Source organism: Oncorhynchus keta, chromosome 30, assembly GCF_023373465.1.
Source record: "Oncorhynchus keta strain PuntledgeMale-10-30-2019 chromosome 30, Oket_V2, whole genome shotgun sequence".
NCBI classification, from domain to species: Eukaryota; Metazoa; Chordata; class Actinopteri; order Salmoniformes; family Salmonidae; genus Oncorhynchus; species Oncorhynchus keta.
This window is the reverse complement of record NC_068450.1, coordinates 16,934,677-16,958,782: the sequence shown is the minus strand read 5'-3', so window position 1 is coordinate 16,958,782 and position 24,106 is coordinate 16,934,677. Positions and strand designations below refer to the sequence as shown.

Genomic DNA, 24,106 nt, shown 5'->3' with positions numbered 1-24,106 from the left:
TAGAGGTCGTACCTGCAGCCTCTAGCAGGGCCTCGAGGCGGGCCTGTGTCTCTGGGTCGACGGTGCGGAGGTCCACCCCGTCTGTGGCGCTGGACAAAAGCAACTCAGAGGCCGTCTTCATGATTGGGTTCTCCAAGTCCTCCTGGTCCAAGATAAATGACTCCACCTGGAGTAAGGAGAAGTGGAAGCAAAGCACAACATATAAAGCACATAACAGCAGACAGGGACAACTCACTTTTGATGTTGCATCTTGATCTGCAGCCGACCCCAAAAATGTCTAATATTATATTGCTTAAAAATCTGTATCTATAGCTGTTGATGAACAAAGTTAAAGAAGAGCTAAGACTGGAGTCTAATGTAAACAAGCACAGCTCTTCAGGTTGTCTGGTGTCCTCCGCAAACCCAGACTTATTTGCATACCTGGATATATTTATGACCACATAGTGACGTTTTAGTCTTCAGCAAGGTTTTTTTCTACTTGTTATTTTTGTACACAAAACATCTCAAGGCAAGCTGACTTCGGTAGCCAAAGTATACGCCCCTTCTTCGGAAATTGGTCAACAGTACGGATTCTTCAATTAAGCGTTTGTTGTCATTCAACGAGAGACTAATCATTTTCATGCACATCTGTTCACTTGTTAGATGTAAAATTGAGCAAGTAAGACTGCCTTGCCATAAACGATTTCCTGAGTTATCTTACATTAATTCTGACTATTTTGAGGAAGTGTATACTGGCTACGGCATCTCGAGATGGACAAACAGGACTATTGCAGTTTTTTCAGGTTTTTCAAGTGAAGGTCTTTTAACGGTTGTATACGAGCACACTCATTCGGTTAGGTGCCAACCGAAACCAAGCATGCAGAAGACTTTTAGCCAAGATTCAAGTTTTTCCTGAAAGCGTGACGTGACCAGGAAAAGGTCATGTCTATTACGCGACCAACCACAGATAATTTTGTCCCACCAAGCTAGAGGTCGGCCGATTAATCGGCATGGCCGATTACATTGCAATCCACGAGGAGACTGCGTAGCAGGCTGACCACCTGTTACGCGAGTGCAGCATCAAAAGGACCTTGTGGCTGCAGAGCCAAGGTAAGTTGCTAGCTAGCATTAAACTTATCTTATAAAAAACAATTCATCTTAACAAAATCCCTAGTTAACTACACATGGTTGATGATATTAATAGGTTAACTAGCTTGTCCTGCGTTGCATATAATCCATGCAGTGCCTGTTAATTTATCATTGAATCACAGCCTACTTCAACTTCACCAAAACGGGTGATGTTTTAACAAAGGCGCATTCGCGAAAAAAAGCACAATCGTTGCACAAATGTACCTAACCATAAACATCAATTTCTTAAAATCAAAACAAGTACAGTGGGGCAAAAAAATATTTAGTCAGCCACCAATTGTGGAAGTTCTCCCACTTAAAAAGAGGCCTGTAATTTTAATCATAGGTACACTTCAACTATGACAGACAAAATGAGAAGGAAAAAAATCCAGAAAAATAACATTGTAGGATTTTTTATGAATTTATGTGCAAATTATGGTAGAAAGTAAGTATTTGGTCAATAACAAAAGTTCCTCAATACTTTGTTATATACCCTTTGTTGGCAATGACAGAGGTCAAACGTTTTCTGTAAGTCTTCACAAGGTTTTCACACACTGTTGCTGGTATTTTGGCCCATTCCTCCATGCAGATCTCCTCTAGAGCAGTGATGTTTTGGGGCTGTTGCTGGGCAACATGGACTTTCAACTCCCTCCAAAGATTTTCTATGGGGTTGAGATCTGGAGACTGGCTAGGCCACTCCAGGACCTTGAAATGCTTCTTACGAAGCCACTCCTTCGTTGCCCGGCGGTGTGTTTGGAATCATTGTCATGCTGAAAGACCCAGCCACGTTTCATCTTCAATGCCCTTGCTGATGGAAGGAGGTTTTCACTCAAAATTTCACGATACATGGCTCCATTCATTCTTTCCTTTACACGGATCAGTCGTACTGGTCCCTTTGCAGCCCCAAAGCATGATGTTTCCACCCCCATGCTTCACAGTAGGTATGGTGTTCTTTGGATGCAACTCAGCATTCTTTGTCCTCCAAACACGAGTTGTGTTTTTACCAAAAGTTATATTTTGGTTTCATCTGACCATATGACATTCTCCCAATCTTCTTCTGGATCATCCAAATGCTCTCTAGCAAACTTCAGACGGGCCTGGACATGTACTGGCTTAAGCAGGGGGACACGTCTGGCACTGCAGGATTTGAGTCCCTGGCGGCGTAGTGTGCAACTGATGGTAGACTTTGTTACCTTGGTCCCAGCTCTCTGCAGGTCATTCACTAGGTCCTCCTGTGTGGTTCTGGGATTTTTTGATCATTTTGACCCCACGGTGTGAGATCTTGCGTGGAGTCCCAGATCGAGGGAGATTATCAGGGGTCTCGTATGTCTTCCATTTCCTAATAATTGCTCCCACAGTTGATTTCTTCAAACCAAGCTGATTACCTATTGCAGATTCAGTCTTCAATTTTGTTTCTGGTGTCCTTTGACAGCTCTTTGGTCTTGGCCACAGTGGAGTTTGGAGTGTGACTGTTTGAAGTTGTGGACAGGTGTCTTTTATAGTGATAAGTTCAAACAGGTGCCATTAATACAGGTAACGAGTGGAAGACAGGTCTGTGAGAGCCAGAAATCTTGCTTGTTTGTAGGTGACCAAAAACTTATTTTCCACCATAATTTGCAAATAAATTCATTTTTCTGGATTTTTTTTTCTCATTTTGTCTGTCATAGTTGAAGTGTACCTATGATGAAAATTACAGGCCTCTCATCTTTTTAAGTGGGAGAACTTGCACAATTGGTGGCTGACAATACTTTTTTCCCCCCACTGTATGTATGTATGTATGTATGTATGTATGTATGTATGTATGTATGTATGTATGTATATATATATTTTTTAAACGTGCACATTTAGTTTAAAGAAATTCCTGTTAGCAGGCAATATTAACTAGGGAAATTGTGTCACTTCTCTTGCGTTCTGTGCAAGCAGAGTCAGGGTATATGCAGCAGTTTGGGCCGCCTGGCTCATTGCGAACTGTGTGAAGACCATTTCTTCCCAACAAAGACCGTAATTAACTTGCCAGATCTTTACATAATTATTGCATAACATTGAATGTTGTGCAATGTAACAGCAATATTTAGACTTAAATATGGTAAGTATTTCACCAAAATAATAAAAGTTTTGTTGTCGAAATGATAGTTTCCAGATTTAACCATATTAATGACCTGTTTATTATATTATAATTAAGCTAATGATTTCATATTTGATAGAGCGGTTGTAGACAGCAGCAGGCTCGTAAGCATTCATTCGAACAGCACTTTACTGTGTTTGCCAGCAGCTCTTAGCAACGCTTGAAGCACAGCGCTGTTTATGACTTCAAGCCTATCAACTCCTGAGATTAGGCTGGCAATACTAAAGTGCCTATAAGAACATCCAATAGTCAAAGGTAAATGAAATACAAATGGTATAGAGAGAAATAGTCAACGCACCATAATTCCTATAATAACTACAACCTAAAACTTCTTAACTGGGAATATTGAAGACTCATGTTAAAACGAACCACCAGCTTTCATGTGTTCTCATGTTCTGAGCAAGGAACTTAAACGTTAGCCTTTTTACATGGCACTTTTACAAGTTTCCTTATTTATTTGAGATTAAATTGATTTGATGTATGTATTATATTAAGAAAATAAAAGTGTTCGATGTTCATTCAGTATTGTTGTAATTGTCATTATTACACACACACACACACACACACACACACACACACACAAAATCATCCGATTAATCGGGATCAGCTTTTTTGGTCGTCCATTAAATCGGTATCCTGCTCTAGACCTATTAAATGGACTGACTTTTTATAGGTCAAACAACTACGGGACCTCGCTAGCATGGGCTGGCATGAACTACGGGACCGCTGTAAGGTCTGGCATGAACTACGGGACCGCTGTAACGGCTGGCATGAACTACGGGACCGCTGTAACGGCTGGCATGAACTACGGGACCGCTGTAACGGCTGGCATGAACTACGGGACCACTGTAGCGGCTAGCATGAACTACGGGACCGCTGTAAGGGCTAGCATGAACTACGGGACCGCTGTAAGGGCTAGCATCAACTACGGGACCGCTGTAAGGGCAGGCATGAACTACGGGACCGCTGTAAGGGCTGGCATGAACTACGGGACCGCTGTAATGGCTGGCATGAACTACGGGACCGCTGTAACGGCTGGCATGAACTACGGGACCGCTGTAGCGGCTAGCATGAACTACGGGACCGCTGTAAGGGCTAGCATGAACTACGGGACCGCTGTAAGGGCAAGCATGAACTACGGGACCGCTGTAAGGGCTAGCATGAACTACGGGACCGCTGTAAGGGCTAGCATGAACTACGGGACCGCTGTAAGGGCTAGCATGAACTACGGGACCGCTGTAAGGGCTAGCATGAACTACGGGACCGCTGTAAGGGCTGGCATGAACTACTGGACCGGTGTAAGGGCTGGCATGAACTACGGGACCGCTGTAAGGGCTGGCATGAACTACGGGACCGCTGTAAGGGCTGGCATGAACTACGGGACATCTGTAAGGGCTGGCATGAACTACGGGACATCTGTAAGGGCTAGCATGACCTACGGGACATCTGTAGGGCAGGCAGGGACAGGGAAAACAAAACCTCACTGTAATTTCTGAAGGAGTCCCTGTCTTATATGTAGGCCTCAGGCCTGTGTTAGTTTTTCTACTTGTTGACCTAGACATTCTGTACACACTGAGGTGTCTCTTCAGGTCTGATGCCAAGTCCTTCCCTCCAACTGCTTGACACGTTCACACTGGCACAGAGGCCTTATTAAGGACACGGTCTGGGCATTGAGGAAGACTCCGTCAAGCCAAGGCTTCAGATACACTGCATTCGCAAAGTATTCAGACCTTTGACCTTCACACATTTTGTTACGTTACAGCCTTATTCTAAAGTGGATTAAATTAAATGTTCAATCTACTACCCCATAACGACAATGCGAAAACATTTCTTTGCCAATTTATATATATTTTTTAATTAAAAACAGTTAACTTATTTAATATTCAGACCCTTTGCTATGAGCCTCGAAATTGAGCTCAGGTGCCTCCTGTTTCCATGGATCATCCTTGAGATGTCTCTACAACTTGATTGGAGTCCACCTGTGGCACATTGAGCAAGGGCCTTGGTCAGGGTGGTGACAAAGAACCTCAAGGTCACTCTGTAGAGTTCCTCTGTGGAGATGGGAGAACTTTCTAAAGGGACAACCATCTTTGTAACCCTCCACCAATCAGGCTTTTGTGGCCAAATGGAAGCCACATCTCGGTAAAAAGGCACATGACAGCCTGCTTGGAGTTTGCCAAAAGGCACTTAAATGACTCTGACCATGAGAAACAAGATTGAACACTTTGGTCTGAATGCCATAGAGGAAACATCAAGCTGTGGGGATGATTTTCAGCAGCAGGGACTAGGAGACAAGTCAAGATCGAAGGAAAGATGAGCAGAGCACAGTACTAAGATCCTTGATGAAAACCTGCTCCAGCGTGCTCAGGACCACATACTGGGGTGAAGATTCACCTTCCAACAGGACAGCGATCTAAGCACACAGCCAAGACAACGCAGGAGTGGCTTCGGGACAAGTCTCTGAATGTCCTTGAGTGGCCCAGCCAGAGGCCAGACTAAAACCTGATCGAACATGTCTGGAGAGACCTGAAAATAGTTGACATTGCAAATGAATACAAATAGTAGAATTATGCTATAGTTTTATTTTGACGGCTAACCGCAAAGTCCATTATTGTGGCTAATCCTTATTGTGCTAGCTTCACATCGATGGGTCCGACCATCAATCAAATAACTGTCTTATAAATTAGGGTAATTTCAAATCACACCTAGCTATATAGTTAGCTAGCTAACTATAGCTACTGAAACAGATGTCGGTTTGCTATGTTTTTGGGGAAGAACAGTCATTATCAGGTCGTGATTGGTCAACAAGCTTATTTGACATGTCAAATAGTGTTATTTGACACGCAACGACCCAAACGGCATTACATAATATGAGAAATCCTGGTTGAGAATGAAACCATTTAAAAGATTTACGAAACAGCAAGTGAAAGAAATAGGTTATGATTATGTTTTACTGGTACTGGGGCGGCAGGTAGCCTAGTGGTTAGAGCTGGTTTCGAACCAGGGACTGTAGTGACGCCACGCCTCTTGGAGTCCATGCGTGTGTGTAAACTATTTAACTGTACTAGAATGCTTAAAAGGCCACTAAAAATGTTTATATCGGTTATCGGTATTGTTTTTTTTTGGCAAGGAAAATATCAGATATCGGTCAAAAAAGTCATATCGGTGCATCACTACTTAAAATGTATGCATTCACTGTGCTGGGAGTTGCTTTAGATCAAGGATGGACAGCTCCAGTCCTCAGGGGTCTGATTGGTGTCACACTTTCCCCCCAGCTAAATGTTTCATGTTTTGTGTGGACCCCAAGAAAAGTAGCTTCTGTTTTTGCAACAGCTAATGGGGATCCTAATAAAATACGAAACATACCTAACTCCAATAATCACGACCTTCAGTTTAGAATGCAATTAGTTTAAGCAGCAGTGTTTGCTAGAGTTGGGGGAGAAGCGACACCACTCTAGAGAATGTGAGCAGAATGTAAAAGAGTGCCCAATTTGACTGGAGCTCGGGGCAAGTTTCCCCAAGGCTGGAGGGTTAGCCTTCTAGACGCTCAAATTTTTCTCGGGTAGCGCTCACTTCACTAGCGGAGGGAGGGCATTCCCAGCCCAGCATGCATTTGCAGGCTACTTGTGTGCTGCTTTAGCCCCTTGCTTTAGCTACTGTCATGGAGTTTCCTAAACACTTCATCAAGAAGTTGATAAAACACAGCAGTGTAAAATCAAGGTGACTTACAAAGAGGAGGACCAAGAGAGGGAGTGTCCACAAATAAAGAATCATTGTGGAATCTGAAAAGACACGTATCCCAAAAGCATGGTGGTGTACTACATGCACATGCTAACAGAAAGGAATGAGGTGGGTAGCTAGTTAACTGTCATTGTAGCAAAGGATTTATAGACCAAAAATCTGATCATTTTCGTTCTACTATCTATACAATAGGCTGTCATTGATTTTGGACCAATAGGCCTGACATTTTAGTTCTTCCAAGGAGCTTTCCGTTTTGATAGTTACACTTTACCTAAAAATCTTTAGGCCTACCTAAATAAACATTATACATTTTGTTCCAGGAACAGTAAGAGACTGGAATAATAATAAATATGAATGCATTAACAAAAATGACCATAGACATTGTAGATGAGAAATAAGAATTCATGGTAAATGTACTGCCGGTGATATATGTAATGGGGAGTTGATAGACACTAACAATCAAATGCAAACAATTCACACAATTAAGTTATTTAACAATTCATGTGAACACATTGACGAGAGAGCACACATTCTGAGAGAGATGTGCATTGTGCATATTAGTCACACTCCGCTTCTTGGACTGTGCCATCCCTCGTCCTCCGCAGTGGACTAGTCTCGTCCTCCGCAGTGGACTAGTCTCGTCCTCCGCAGTGGACTAGTCTCGTCCTCCGCAGTGGACTAGTCTCGTCCTCCGCAGTGGACTAGTCTCGTCCTCCGCAGTGGACTAGTCTCGTCCTCCGCAGTGGACTAGTCTCGTCCTCCGCAGTGGACTAGTCTCGTCCTCCGCAGTGGACTAGTCTCGTCCTCCGCAGTGGACTAGTCTCGTCCTCCGCAGTGGACTAGTCTCGTCCTCCGCAGTGGACTAGTCTCGTCCTCCGCAGTGGACTAGTCTCGTCCTCCGCAGTGGACTAGTCTCGTCCTCCGCAGTGGACTAGTCTCGTCCTCCGCAATGGACTAGTCTCGTCCTCCGCAATGGACTAGTTAAATGAGATGGGCGTGAATGAGACAGGTGTCATGAGTCATAAAAAATATATATATATATTTGATGCTGCTCAAAAAAAAATAACTTGATCGACCAAACAAATGACCAGTCGACTAATTGGGGTCAGTCATAATTTGTATTTACAGAGAAGGAGACGCAGCAGCAATTTACTTTGCAGGAGAAAGACACATTCCAATATTACTTTTCAAGACGTAAAGATAGCGCAAATTGGAGGCTTCAAAATGGTTTACTTGGACTTTGAGCCCCTAACTAAAGGATAATGGGAAGGGATCTGATACATTGTATGTGCAACTCAACCAGGCTACAAACCGCCTTGCTATAGTATGGTCAGAGACACCCTCATTCCCCACTCCCTCCAAATCAAAGCCAAGCCGAGAGACCAATTGCAACTAGGTGATGGTTTCGTTGTGTCAACTGACATTTGGACTAAAAGAAGGAGGGGCACAGTTTCCTGGGGTGGGGGGCTTGTCACTTGTTTAATTGACGGAAAATATAAAGGCCACATGGTGTTGCTGAGCTACAAGCACATACAAGGACACCACACAGCAGAGGCCATTTAGCAGAAATGTCAAAGTGGCCTGAGGAACTAGAACGTGCAGCGACAGCTGATACAAGTGGTGACTGACAGCGCAAGCAACATGGTCAAGGCCTTCAAAATAACTGGTCTTGAGGACACAAATGATGGACTAAGAGGCAGCGGCGTCCGACACGGAGGAGGCGGAGTCCGACGCGGAGGAGGCGGAGTCCGACACGGGGGCCATGAGAAGTAAAGCAGACGAAGACGTTATCACCTTATGGAAAGACAACCTCGCATCCCTGCCCGGTCTGGCAAGAGTGGCCCAAAGGGTGTTTAGCATCCCCAGTGGCTTTGCAAGCAGGGAGAGGGTATTCTCCACTGCTGACCTGCTCTCCAGGAACCACCGCATGAGGCTGAAGCCACAAGAGAGTCTGGCCAAACTTGTTCCTAAAAGTGAAGTCAAAAGCACAGTTTCATTTTGATTTAATTCTAAATAAGTCACAGCCTACATGCGCAATTTATAGACTATCATGATTTAATACAACAAAATAGTTTAAAAGCTGAGCGCTGAATGTTCCTGCCAGCCAAATAATTGAATTAAACTACTAATATAGCCTAAATAATTAATTTGTTCCTTTTATAGGCTACTCGTCCAGCTATTTAGTGTTATATCCTGCTCAATACGTAGACTATTTGAAACGATGAGTGCTTCTTACCTTTTCATGTTGATTATAAAAATACTTATCATTCAAATCAAATGGTTTGGTTTCAATAATTCAAAACCAAATGGTAGACACGTTGTCATCAAATAGATCAGGTGTTGGTTAAATTATGATTTTATTTTTATTTTTAAATGGAGATAATGTGCAGAGGCCATTTTTATTTTTGATGTGGATGGGAGAGAACAGATGCTGTTTCTCCAGTCTGGAACCGTTGTTTGATGAATGGCTTGGCTCTGTACAGTACAGCGAGTTATCCTGAGTTGAGCACAAAAGGCCAGCCTAGATATGGAACATCTGAGATCCAGGGCCTTTATGTAGTAGCCTTGTGACCGACACAGATTCCCATCTCAGTTTTCTACCTCACAACAAGCATTTTCAGTGTACAAACTACTTAAATGTTTTCTAAAATGGTGGTTCATATTATGCTGATCCCTTTAAGGGGATTTGCAACCGAAAACTGTCTTTTGACTAGAAACATTAGTTTGTTGCTTTGTGTGTGTAATAACTGAAAAGACTAGAGACTTCGATGTGGGTCAAAGAGAAAAACAAGTGTTCCATAATAAACATCTCAAAAACATGCATGGAGTGACATCCGTTCCATATCAACACCACCAGCCTGCATAAGGTTCTCTCGAGTGGGGCCAATCAAGCCAAGCAGGCTCTGAGAAGTTAGTGTAAACAGAGCGAGCCACGGTCTTGATTTGAAAACCATATCCATCAGTTCCTAGCTCTGCTAGAAAGGCTGCCTTGACCATATGCCATGGGGCTGTATGTAGCTGTGAAGAGGTACTCCAGAAGGGTGCGGTATTGGTGCCTGGATCAGTTAACCCATAGCTGAACCTATAACACAGAACAGCAGCATGGAGGAAACAGCATGCAGCAAATTCAGTACATACAGCACAGGCCCCTGGCACAGCTCCGTGCTGGGACTGCAGCTGCCCAAGGTCAGGGCCGGAGAGAGGGGCTTGTGTCCGTCTGTGTACACAACAACATGCCGGCTAACCTGTTCCAGTTACGAACTAGTGTACCGTTTACTAGCATTGCTTAGCAAAGATTTATGAGGAGCGTGACAGGAGTGCAGATAAAATGAGGGAATAGATCATGTGAATTCAACATTAATGATGTGTTTGAACTTCAGACAACAGGTAATAAACAGTTTCAAATTCACAAAAAAAATATTAAATAAAGACAAACTGATCACATTCCTAGCACTACAGTATGCAAAGATATGTAATGAAAACAATGTGTCATCTGCAACTGTCAAACAACATTCAAAATAAAAACAGAGGACTGAGCTAACTTGGTCAATAGTCTGCCTTTAGCTGTATTCCTATACTGAGATGAGGACCAGTAAGGAAAAGCTACTGGGAGTCCACAGATAGACTCACAGCAGTCTGTGTGGAGGAATGTAGCTATACACCTGGAATGCAGAAAACAATTACTTTTGGGGGATGTAGTTCCAAGAGGGGCTCTCACAAACAACAACGGACATCACTCCTACCCAACAATAAACTACAGTTCCCAGCACTGTGTTGCATCCGGAGAGCTGGAAAGGCCTGGAAAGGGATCTGCTTAATCCTGGAGCTCAGAGTTCAGCTGCAGCCCACAGGAGTGAGCTCTCCACTAGGCTAACATTTCACAACAACACCTCCCTTTCAGCCACATCCTCAAGGCCTTTTAGAAAGGCCACAAAACTTAACACAGGTATCATACATATACTGTACATTCAGCCTCAACCTATTCCCAACAGACAGACGGTAGAGCAAGAAAGATAGCTGCCTGCTCTCGTCTACCATCTCATTTCCCAAATGAAACACGAGAACTTCAAATCCATTCCAGAGATAATGCTCACTATTTACTTGTGGCTTATGGTTTGGTTAGGAGGTGGTAGCTCAACAGGTAGTGTCTACACCATGTTAACATGCCAGGCTCCACAGTTTCCATCTATCCAATGACATGGAAAAGTGCTCTCTGCAGGTGTGCATGTTACAGACAGACTGACTTATAACATGACAGAAAAAAAATGGCACTGCCTCATGAATAAATAAAACCCTTTGTTGAAATGTATGGGAAACTTATTAGTGGATTGATTTTCCATATTATCATGATTTGGCTCCCTAGCCCTGAGCCACGGTCAGGTTATAGTCTGGTCTGGCCGTTCCAAAATGGGTCACACAGATGTGACCCTTGCCTGGAAACCTGATTGAATTATATGTTGGGCAGAAATTAATGTTTGAATCAGGAACATTTCCACAAACTCAATCTGCCAGAAAGTTGAATAAAATTATATTTTAGCTTACTTTACCAGTCATCTGTGTGGTTGGTCCTTTTGCAGGTAGGAATGAGACATTGTATCCACAGGAAAGTAAAAGGAGTACTGCCCAAAGCGCTGTTAGTGTGTTCAGATTTCTGTCACCGGAATCATGCATACTTGCCGAGCTCGTGTTTACATGGTTCTGCACATGCTTCAGGTGACAGAAATCAACGCACTTCCGGCACTTTGATAAAGTTATTTAACTATTTTTTTCCTGTGGATATATTGTCTGACATTCCTACCATAATAAGGACCAACAGCGGTAACAACCAGTCTAGAATGTTTAAATATACATTTGCTGGCTTGTACTGGTCGTGGAGAGGAACATTTCCTGATCCAAACACTCCTTTCGCCTGATGTAGAATTGAATGCAATTCAACTTTGGATTTCCAGGCAAACATGATCCTAGAATGTGTTCCATGTCCATAGACTGCCACATGACGCCATGCTATGCAAGCCTAATTACATTTCAACAGTTATAATGACAAGGCAGGCATGGTGTCTATGTAGGAAATTGACAGAATAGCCAGACAGTTAACAATGTGTCAGTCAGACAACAACTTGATTGTGTCATGGCCACCACAGGTCCACAGACAGGTTAGGTTCGGGTTGGGTATGGTGGGGCATGGTATGGCATGGCAACCACAGGTCCACAGACAGGTTAGGGTTGGGTATGGTGGGGCATGGTATGGCATGGCCACCACAGGTCCACAGACAGGTTAGGGTTGGGTATGGTGGGGCATGGTACGGCATGGCCACCACAGGTCCACAGACAGGTTAGGTTAGGGCTGGGTATGGTGGGGCATGGTATGGCAACCACAGGTCCACAGACAGGTTAGGTTAGGGTTGGGTATGGTGGGGAATGGTATGGCAGGGCAACCACAGGTGCACAGACAGGTTAGGTTAGGGTTGGGTATGGTGGGGCATGGTACGGCATGGCCACCACAGGTCCACAGACAGGTTAGGTTAGGGCTGGGTATGGTGGGGCATGGTATGGCAACCACAGGTCCACAGACAGGTTCGGTTAGGGTTGGGTATGGTGGGGAATGGTATGGCAGGGCAACCACAGGTCCACAGACAGGTTAGGGTTGGGTATGGTGGGGCATGGTATGGCAGGGCAACCACAGGTCCACAGACAGGTTAGGTTAGGTTAGGGTTGGGTATGGTATGGCAACCACAGGTCCACAGACAGGTTAGGTTAGGGCTGGGTATGGTGGGGCATGGTATGGCAGGGCAACCACAGGTCCACAGACAGGTTAGGTTAGGGCTGGGTATGGTGGGGCATGGTATGGCAACCACAGGTCCACAGACAGGTTAGGTTAGGGCTGGGTATGGTGGGGCATGCATGGTATGGCAGGGCAACCACAGGTCCACAGACAGGTTAGGTTAGGGTTGGGTATGGTGGGGCATGGTACGGCATGGCCACCACAGGTCCACAGACAGGTTAGGTTAGGGCTGGGTATGGTGGGGCATGGTATGGCAACCACAGGTCCACAGACAGGTTCGGTTAGGGTTGGGTATGGTGGGGAATGGTATGGCAGGGCAACCACAGGTCCACAGACAGGTTAGGGTTGGGTATGGTGGGGCATGGTATGGCAGGGCAACCACAGGTCCACAGACAGGTTAGGTTAGGGTTGGGTATGGTGGGGTATGGTATGGCAACCACAGGTCCACAGACAGGTTAGGTTAGGGCTGGGTATGGTGGGGCATGGTATGGCAGGGCAACCACAGGTCCACAGACAGGTTAGGTTAGGGCTGGGTATGGTGGGGCATGGTATGGCAACCACAGGTCCACAGACAGGTTAGGTTAGGGCTGGGTATGGTGGGGCATGCATGGTATGGCAGGGCAACCACAGGTCCACAGACAGGTTAGGTTAGGGCTGGGTATGGTGGGGCATGGTATGGCAGGGCAACCACAGGTGTGGCTTTAAAAGTCACACCTTCACTGGACATGGAAGCGGATGTTGATTGGTTGGTGGTGAACAAGCAGAGGGCAAACGTGTCAGGGAACTAATCCACATGAGAAAGGTTTTAGAGTTGAACCTGTTGTGTTATCATCATTACAGATGACAGAACAGGAACTCGTGGTTTGTGTGTGACCGACCATGTTGTAGCTCGCGATGTCTGTTCAACTGTCAGGTATCAACCTCAACGGTGGTGCCCTGTAAGCCTACCAACACATGTAAAGTTGGGCACAACTCTGAATGGGGACTGTTACAAATTTCTACAACGCAGAACAGTTATTTAGAGTTGGCACTGCCTCGTGAGGCTGAGACCAGTGTCATCTGATCCCTCTATTCTTTATTTATGACAGCCCAATGATCGACCACTCAACTAGCTAGGACAGTTAGCCAAATAACGTTAGCTGTCTAAAACGTGTGTTGAGGAATTGAAAGATCGTCGGATTTAAATGTGATATAATTTATAAGGTGACGTAATTGCACCATTACTTTAAAATTGTAGCTAGTTTTAATATTGGCAAGATTGACAGCCCGTGCTTGTTCTGACAGTGTGAATACGTGCTCTCCCACCAGTGTGTACAGTGTCCGAAGTTGAGAATGTGTATCTGTGCTGCGAGACTATTGCTAACTTAATAGCTAGCACTGACGATGGCATGATCGCTTCCACCCGAACTAGGCCGTGGTCACAGCCTACGCCGCATAAATAAAACATTACATCGGTTATCGTGTAATTATGTTGGTGTCTTGCATTATTCTCCTTATGTCTGACAACCCATGAGCAATTGAGTTATCTGGAGACATGTTTGAAGCAAATTCGTAGTTGTTTATAATGTTATTTCGTCAGCCTAGGAGGGGGTGGCTGCCCACAGCTAACTAGCTGGCTAGGCAGTGAGATGAATGTTCGCGCTAGCTAGCTGGCTAACTAGCATATATCTAGCTAACGTTACCTCTGAGACCTCGTCTTCGTCGCTGTTGGATCCGGGACCAGAGGAAAGGACTGCAGCCGCAGCCAGTTTGAAATCCAGTCTATCTGTAGTAGGCCCACCAGGCTCGCCAAACAATCGTACTTTCTTTCCGCCCACACCAATCCCTATGCCCCGGAGTCCGACTCCTGGTGTTGCTCCTACCCCCATCCCTACCGCTGGGGTGCGAGGAGTCACCGAGTCGATCTCGTCCTCGAAGGCGTCCGTCAGCATTCTCGTCCCGGTTACTGCATCCTGCATACTTATCTTGACAATACGTATATTAGCGTTGTTATTGTTGACCTTAACTTCCTTCAGGGGTATCTCTTGTGGAATATTCGGGTGTTTTTACTTCAGGGAATCCTGAAACTCTCCCGAAGCTAGGGTTGAGGAGGATCTCTTTCCCCCAGCCATTAGCTAACTTTCTAGCTAACAACCTAACCCATTGCTCAATGTTTCTCAGAAATCCCGCCTCTAAACAAAATACTGAATTCGCCATTGGTTGATGTCAAAACATTGCTGACAATGATTCGTTTACCTTGGTGCTTCTCAAGCAGAAGCACGCGACGTCAGTTAGGTTTACCAATATCACGAGTCTCTCAAAACGAACGTCACAACGTGCAGTGGCTTCACTGGTATTGGTATTAAAAAGTAAATTAGTTTAAACTGGAATATTTCAGGCATTTACTGTCATGTCAACATGATATTTGGAACGTCATAAACAGGGTCATCAGAAGGAAAGTAACTGAACTGAATGACTACCGAACAGTAGCACTCACCTCCATCATCATTAAGTGCTTTGAGATGCTAGTCAGAGACCACATCCCTTCCTCCCCAATTCGACTACCACCCTGACAGTGCCATGGACGACGCAATCGCCATGGCACTGCCCTCACCCACCTGGACAAGAATGGATGCTGTTCATTGACTACAGTTCGGCCTTCAATAACACAGTGCCCTCTAAACTCACCACAAAACTCACGACCCTGAATGTGGACTTCAGGAGGAACCAGGTTGGGCACGCCCCATTCTCATCAACAGGGCCGACTTCGATATGGTCAAAATCTTCAAGTTCCTCTGCGTACAAATCTCCAAGAAGCTGAAATGGTCAAACTACACAGACACCGTGGTGAAGAAGGCATGACAGCGACTCTCTTCAACCTCAGGAGGCTGAAGAAATGTGCCCTGTCCCCCGAGGGCCCTCGCAGTTTTCTACAGGAACACCATTGAGAACATACTGTTGAGCTGCATCACAGCCTGGTACGGCAACTCCACCGCCACTGACCGCAAGGCTCTACAGAGGGTGGGACGCACCATTTGGTGCGCACTGCCTGCCCTCCAGGACACCTACAGCACCAGGTGTCGCAGGAAGGCCAAGAAGTTCATAAATCACCTTTACCCACCCGTTCTCCCTGCTTCCCACCTGTTCTCCCTGCTTCCATCACAGACTCAGGCAGTATAGGAGCATCGTGGGAAAAAACTGTCAGTGGCCAATAGCTTCTACCCTCAGACCATCAGGCTGCTCAACAGCCACCACAACCCCCCCCACCCTCCCTCCATGGACATTTATCATTGTTACAGTTGTAAATATGTATATATTATTATTATGTTTATTTATGATTGTTTCATTGACTTCTCTTTTTGACCTACACTGATGGAGCTTAATCATTTCACTGTACCCTGCAAGTACATGTGCGTCCCTGTGCATGTGACTAATAAACTCATCTAATCATCGAAAGTTTAATAATCTAATAACACCAACAAAATAGAAAGATTGACCCTAACTAAAGTGTACGGTAGAGTACAGTATTCTATGTGATTAGCATAAACCCATTCTGCAATTAGGTTACTTGTCAGGCTGTGGTACTGACTATAATCCTATGTGACTATTAATGAGAGGTGATGGATGGAGTACTTCAAAGCAGAGGTCTTCACAGGTCCACCCAAACCGAATACCTGATACCGGACCTGGGACCCTTTCGGATTCAGGTCCAAAATGTAAACTTGTAACCCGGGTCCAGGTCTGGTCCTGTTTGATTGTCACAGGTCTTGGACCTATGTAACTACTACAGTTTATATATCTGGATGGACCCAAGACCACGGCTCTGCATAGCTTATTTATTTGATGCTAAGAAGGCGAAGTTGTTAGTGTATAGTAGACCTACTAGTGATTTGGACTGAAATAGGTGCCGGTCCTCATTTTGGATGCTGGTACTGTTTATATTTAGGAGCAGGAACTCTGCCATACTTTTGAGGTAATCTTTTTTGAGGTAATATTATATATTACATATATTATATAATATATATATATAATATATTATAATATTATATATATAAGAGGTTATATATATATAAGAGGTGCAGGAACTCAAGCATTATGCCTACTTGCCAATATACCCTGAGTGAACAATTCATTAAGAACCCCTGCTCTTTCCATGACATAGACTGACCAGGTGAAAGCTATGATCCTGATCCCTTATTGATGTCACCTGTTAAATCCACTTCAATCATGGTAGATGAAGGGGAGGAGACAGGTTCAAGCACCATTTTTAAGCCTTGAGACAACTGGGACATGGATTGTGTGTGTGTGTGTGTGTGTGTGCCATTCAGAGGGTGAATGGGCGAGACAAAAGATTTAAGTGCCTTTGTGGAAAGAACTGCAATGCTGCTAGGATTTTTATTCTCAAAAGTTTCCTGTGTGTGTTAAAAAATGGTCCAGCCAACATGACACAACTGTGGGAAGCATTGGAGTCAACATGGGCCAGCATCCCTGTGGAACTCTTTCAACAACTTGTAGAGTTCATGCCCCGACAAATTGAGGCTGTTCTGAGGGCCAAAGATACAACTCGATATTAGGAAGGTGTTCTTAATGTTTTGTACACTCAGTGGATATAGGCCTATACAGTATGTTAACCAGAAGAGCAACTTAGCTGCTTAACATGATTATTTTGAATAGAATCCTTCTGTTCCTTTCCTTTGCACAATCCTCCAACACACTGCACCTGTTTGGAGAGGAGTACGACAGGGCCCCCCACAAAACAGTGCCCTCGTTTAGGGATTAAGTGCCCTGATCAAGTGCACAACGTCAAGAGACGTTGAAGTATTTTTATGTTATACCCAAGGTCTGATATACCACAGCTTTCAGCCAATCAGCATTCAGGGCTCGAACCCGGTTTAAAATTGTAAATAAATCCCTTTCGTGCATGTGCATAACTATAAATAAATCCGACAGGAGAGTTTGAGTGATGAAAGTTCGACAGAAGATCTTGAAATCTTTGAGCAAGAAACACTTGGACAAACAAAAAAAATATTATTAAAATAACATTATTATGTTAAGACTAAAAACAGTTATAAATGGCTAATTTACTAGATTGACTTGTCATTTCAATAGGCTACAGACTCAAATCTGGGTTTATGATTGTAATTCAGCTTTGCCATGGTTTGCTTAGATAGATGCAGGTAGCCTATAGCCCCTGATATGCATACATCTTATTTCAGATGTAGTCCTACCATCTATTGCATCTTGCCTATGCCGCTCTGTCATTGCTTTTCCATATATTTATATGTATATATTCTTATTTACTTAGATTTGTGTGTATTAGGCAGTTGTGGAATTGTTAGATTACACGTTAGATATTACTGCACTGTCGGAACTAGAAGCACAAGCATTTCGCTACACTCGCAATAACTGCTAACCATGTGTATGTGACCAATAACATTTGATTTGATTTGTGATAGTCTACAGTAGCCTAGGAAAGATGTCAACTGAAAGATTTAGCAACTTGCTTCAAATTAATTAAAATTAAAATGAATTTATTCAAGATGAATATCTTGGCGATTTTGAGGCAAGAAGTGCTTGTGTTTCCCAATAGCCTGCTGAATAAGCTACTGAGGATGGGGTCGAAATTTGAATCACCAAATTAAATATTCATAAAATGTATATGAACTGAATATGCTTGTCAACAACAGCCAGTGTTAATTTTCTGTAATTGTTTTTATCTGTAGCCTAATCTGACTTTTACCGTCAACCTAATGCGTTTTAACAATTGATCGGCATCTGCGATAGAGCTTTGATAATTTCCAATATAATTAATTAAGCATGGCCATTAATAATTGCATAATGACACAAGGCTACAAATCAAATTTAATTTGTCACATGCGCCGAAACCAACAGGTGTAGACCTGACCTTGAAATGCTTACTTACAAGCCCTTAACCAACAATGCAGTTCAAGAAATAGAGTAAAGAAAGTATTTAATAAATACTAAAGTAAAAAAAAAATGTAATAAAAAAATTAACAAGAAATTACATAACAATAACGATGTAAAGGGGGTACTGGTACCGATTCAATGTGCGGTGGTACAGGTTAGTCGAGGTCATTTGTAAAGTGACTATGCATATATAATAAACAACGAGTAGCAGCAGTGTAAAAACAAAGGGTGGGGGGGACTGATTAATTGTTCCGCAGTCTTATGGCTTGGAAGTAGAAGTAAGAACAGATATAGCCCTTGGTTCACTCCAGACCTGACTGCCCTCGACCAGCACAAAAACATCCTGTGGCGGACTGCAATAGCATCGAATAGTCCCCGCAATATGCAACTGTTCAGGGAAGTCAGGAACCAATACACGCAGTCAGTCAGAAAAGCAAAGGCCAGCTTCTTCAAGCAGAAATTTGCATCCTGTAGCTCTAACTCCAAAAAGTTCTGGGACACTGTAAAGTCCATGGAGAACAAGAGCACTTCCTCCCAGCTGCCCACTGCACTGAGGCTAGGTAACACGGTCACCACCGATAAATCCATGATAATCGAAAACTTCAACAAGCATTTCTCAACGGCTGGCCATGCCTTCCTCCTGGCTACTCCAACCTCGGCCAACAGCCCCCCAGATGTTCTGAAAGAGCTGCAAGACCTGGACCCGTACAAATCAGCTGGGCTTGACAATCTGGACCCTCTATTTTTGAAACTATCCGCCGCCATTGTCGCAACCCCTATTACCAGCCTGTTCAAACTCTCTTTCATATTGTCTGAGATCCCCAAAGATTGGAAAGCTGACACAGTCTTCCCCCTCTTCAAAGGGGGAGACACCCTGGACCCAAACGGTTACAGACCTATATCCATCCTGCCCTGCCTATCTACGGTCTTCGAAAGCCAAGTCAACAAACAGATCACTGACCATCTCGAATCCCACCGTACCTTCTTCCCTGTGCAATCTGGTTTCCGAGCCGGTCAGGGGTGCACCTCAGCCACGCTCAAGGTACTAAACGATATCATGACCGCTATTGATAAAAGACAGTACTGTGCAGCCGTCTTCATCGACCTGGCCAAGGCTAGTAAAACTGACTGTCCTACCGATCCTCGACTTCGGCGATGTCATCTACAAAATAGCTTCCAATACTCTACTCAGCAAACTGGATGCAGTCTATCACAGTGCCGTCCGTTTTGTCACTAAAGCACCTTATACCACCCACCACTGCGACCTGTATGCTCTAGTCGGCTGGCCCTCGCTACATATTCGTCGCCAGACCCACTGGCTCCAGGTCATCTACAAATCCATGCTAGGTAAAGCTCCACCTTATCTCAGTTCACTGGTCACGATGGCAACACCCACCCATAGCACCCGCTCCAGCAGGTGTATCTCACTGATCATCCCTAAAGCCAACACCTCATTTGGCCGCCTTTCCTTCCAGTTCTCTCCTGCCTGTGACTGGAACGAATTGCAAAAATCGCTGAAGTTGGAGACTTTTATCTCCATCACCAACTTCAAACATACGCTATCTGAGCAGCTAACCGATCGCTGCAGCTGTACATAGTCCATTGGTAAATAGCCCACACAATTTACCTACCTCATCCCCATACTGTTTTTATTTATTTACTTTTCTGCTCTTTTGTACACCAGTATCTCTACCTGCACATGACTATCTGATCATTTATCACTCCAGTGTTAATCTGCAAAATTGTAATTATTCGCCTACCTCCTCATGCCTTTTGCACACAATGTATATAGACTCTTTTTTTTCTTTTTTTCTATGTTATGTTCTGTGTTATTGACTTGTTTATTGTTTACTCCATGTGTAACTCTGTGTTGTAGTCTGTTCACACTCCTATGCTTTATCTTGGCCAGGACACAGTTGTAAATGAGAACTTGTTCTCAACTAGCCTACCTGGTTAAATCAAGGAGCCTTTTGGTCCTAGACTTGGCGCTCCGGTACCGCTTGCCGTGCGGTAACAGTCTAGGACATGGGTTACTGGAGTCTTTGACCATTTTTTGGGCCTTCCTCTGACACCGTCTAGTATATACAGTTGAAGTCGGAAGTTTACATACACCTTAGCCAAATACGTACAGTGAGGGAAAAAATTATTTGATCCCCTGGTGATTTTGTACATTTGCCCACTGACAAAGAAATGATCAGTCTATAATTTTAATGGTAGGTTTATTTTAACAGTGAGAGACAGAATAACAACAAAACAATCCAGAAAAACGCATGTCAAAAATGTTATAAATTGATTTGCATTTTAATGAGGGAAATTAGTATTTGACCCTGTAACGGCGTTCGTTTGTTGAGGGAGAGTCGGACCAAAATGCAGCGTGGTGGTTACTCATAATCTTTAATGTAGAATAGCGATACATGAAATAACTTAAATATACAAATAAATATAAATATACAAAACAACAAACAGAACGTGAAAACCTATACAGCCTGTCTGGTGAACACTAACACGGAGACAGGAACATTCACCCACAAAATACACAGTGAAACCCTGGCTACCTAAATATGGTTCCCAATCAGAGACAACGAGAATCACCTGACTCTGATTGAGAACCACCTCAGGCAGCCAAACCTATGCTACACCCCTACTCAGCCGCAATCCCAATGCCTACAAAACCCCAATACGAAATACAACAAAATAAACCCATGTCACACCCTGGCCTGATCAATCAGAAAGATTTCTGGCTCCCAGGTGTCTTTTATACAGGTAACGAGCTGAGATTAGGAGCACACTCTTAAAGGGAGTGCTCCTAATCTCAGTATGTTACCTGTATAAAAAAGATACCTGTCCACAGAAGCAATCAATCAATCAATCAAATTCCAAACTCTCCACCATGACCAAGACCAAAGAGCTCTCCAAGGATGTCAGGGACAAGATTGTAGACCTACACAAAGGCTGAAATGGGCTACAAGACAATCGCCAAGCAGCTTGGTGAGAAGGTGACAACAGTTGGTGCGATTATTCGCAAATGGAAGAAACACAAAAGAACTGTCAATCTCCCCCGGCCTGGGGCTCCATGCAAGATCTCACCTCGTGGATTTGCAATGATCATGAGAACGGTGAGGAATCAGCCCAGAACTACACTGGAGGATCTTGTCAATGATCTCAAGGCAGCTGGGACCATAGTCACCAAGAAAACAATTGGTAACACACTACGCCATGAAGGACTGAAATCCTCAAGAAAGCACATATACATTCCCGTCTGAAGTTTGCCAATGAACATCTGAATGATTCAGAGGACAACTTGGTGAAAGTGTTGTGGTTAGATGAAACCAAAATGGAGCTCTTTGGCACCAACTCAACTCGCCGTATTTGGAGGAGGAAAGCTGCCTATGACCCCAAGAACACCATCCCCACCAAACATGGAGGTGGAAACATTATGCTTTGGGGGCGTTTTTCTGCTAAGGGGACAGAACAACTTCACAGCATCAAAGGGACGATGGACGGAGTCATGTACCGTCAAATCTTGGGTGAGAGCCTCCTTCCCTCAGAAAATGGGTCGTGGATGGGTATTCCAGCATGACAATGACCCAAAACACACAGCCAAGGCAAAAAAGGAGTGGCTCAAGAAGAAACACATTAAAGTCCTGGAATGGCCTAGCCAGTCTCCAGACCTTAATCTCATAGAAAATCTGTGGAGGGAGCTGAACGTTCGAGTTGCCAAATGTCAGCCTCGAAACCTTAATGACTTGGAGAAGATCTGCAAAGAGGAGTGGGACAAAATCCCTCCTGAGATGTGTGCAAACCTGGTGGCCAACTACAAGAAATGTCTGACCTCTGTGATTGCCAACAAGGGTTTTGCCACCAAGTACTAAATCATGTTTTGCAGAGGGGTCAAATAATTATTTCCCTCAATAAAATGCAAATCAATTCATAACATTTTTTACATGTGTTTTTCTGGATTTGTGTTATTGGTATTCTGTCTCTCACTGTTCAAATAAACCTACCATTAAAATTATAGATGGCTCATTTCTTTGTCAGTGGGCAAATGTACAAAATCACCAGGGGATCAAATACTTTTGTCCCTCACTGTACATCTAAACTGAGTAAAAATTCCATGTCTTAGGTCAGTTAGGATCACCACTTTATTTTAGAATGTGACATGTCAGAATAATAGCAGAGAGAATTATTTATTTAAGCTTTTATTTCTTTCATCACATTACCAGTGGGTCAGAAGTTTACATACACTCAATTACTATTTGTTAGCATTGCCTTTAAATTGTTTAACTTGGGTCAAACGTTTCGGGTAGCGTTCCACAAGCTTCCCACAATAAGTTGGGTGAATTTTGGCCCATTCCTCCTGACAAAACTGGTGTAACTGAGTCAGGTTTGTAGGCCTCCTTGCTCACACACACTTTTTCAGTTCTGCCCACAAATTTTCTATCGGATTGAGGTCAGGCCTTTGTGATGGCCACTCCAATACCATGATATTGTTGTCCTTAAGCCATTTTGCCACAACCTTGGAAGTCTGCTTGGAGTCATTGTCCATTTGGAAGACCCATTTGCGACCAAGCTTTAACTTCCTGACTGATTTCTTGAGATGTTGCTTTAATATATCCACATAATTTTCCTTTCCTCATGATGCCATCTATTTTGTGAAGTGGACCAGTCTCTCCTGCAGCAAAGCACCCCCAAAACATGATGCTGCCACCCTGCTTCACGGTTGGGATGGTGTTCTTCGGCTTGCAAGCCTCCCCCTCCAAACATAACAATAGTCATTATGGCCAAACAGTTGAATTTTTGATCTTTGTCCCCATGTGCAGTTGCAAACTGTAGTCTGGCTTTTTTTATGGTGGTTTTGGAACAGTGGCTTCTTCCTTGCTGAGCGGCCATTCAAGTTATATCAATAGAGGACTAATTTTACTGTGGATATAAATACTTTTGTACCTGTTTCCTCCAGCATCTTCACAAGGTCCTTTGCTGTTGTTCTGGGATTAGTCTGCACTTTTTCCACCAAAGTACGTTCATCTCTAGGAGACAGAATGGGTGTTAATTATGTCTCTAGGAAGAGGGAACGCAACACCCTGCTACAACGCAACTCCCTGTGGAGTGAAAGAGGTATGGGATTGTAGGTGCGAGTTGACAAAAGGCAGAGATGAGTACCATTTACAGGGAATTTATTCCGTCACACGGTAATTTTGGGGAACAGGGGCCGGACGGAACCAAAGCAAAGAAAGTAAATGTCAACGCCTCCTTTCCTACCTTGAAGCTAGGGGGCACTATTTTTATGTTTGGAAAAATAACGTTCCCAAAGTAAACAGCCTATTCCTCAGGACTCTCTCTCTCTCTCTCTCTCTCTCTCTCTCTCTCTCTCTCTCTCTCTCTCTCTCTCTCTCTCTCTCTCTCTCTCTCTCTCTCTCTCTCTCACTCTTTCTCTCTCTCTCTCT

At 44.0% G+C, this 24,106-nt stretch overlaps 1 protein-coding gene across 1 annotated transcript in view; it reads right to left on the bottom strand.

Moving 5' to 3' along the window:
• LOC118374652 (ankyrin repeat and KH domain-containing protein 1-like) overlaps nt 1–14,891 on the bottom strand; it is a 78,200-nt gene extending 63,309 nt beyond the window's left edge. Inside the window, 2 exon segments of the mRNA XM_052487935.1 lie at nt 13–166; nt 14,438–14,891. Coding sequence (XP_052343895.1) covers nt 13–166; nt 14,438–14,713 — 430 coding nt within the window. The 5' untranslated portion in view covers nt 14,714–14,891.
• Between the last annotated feature and the right edge of the window lie 9,215 nt (nt 14,892–24,106).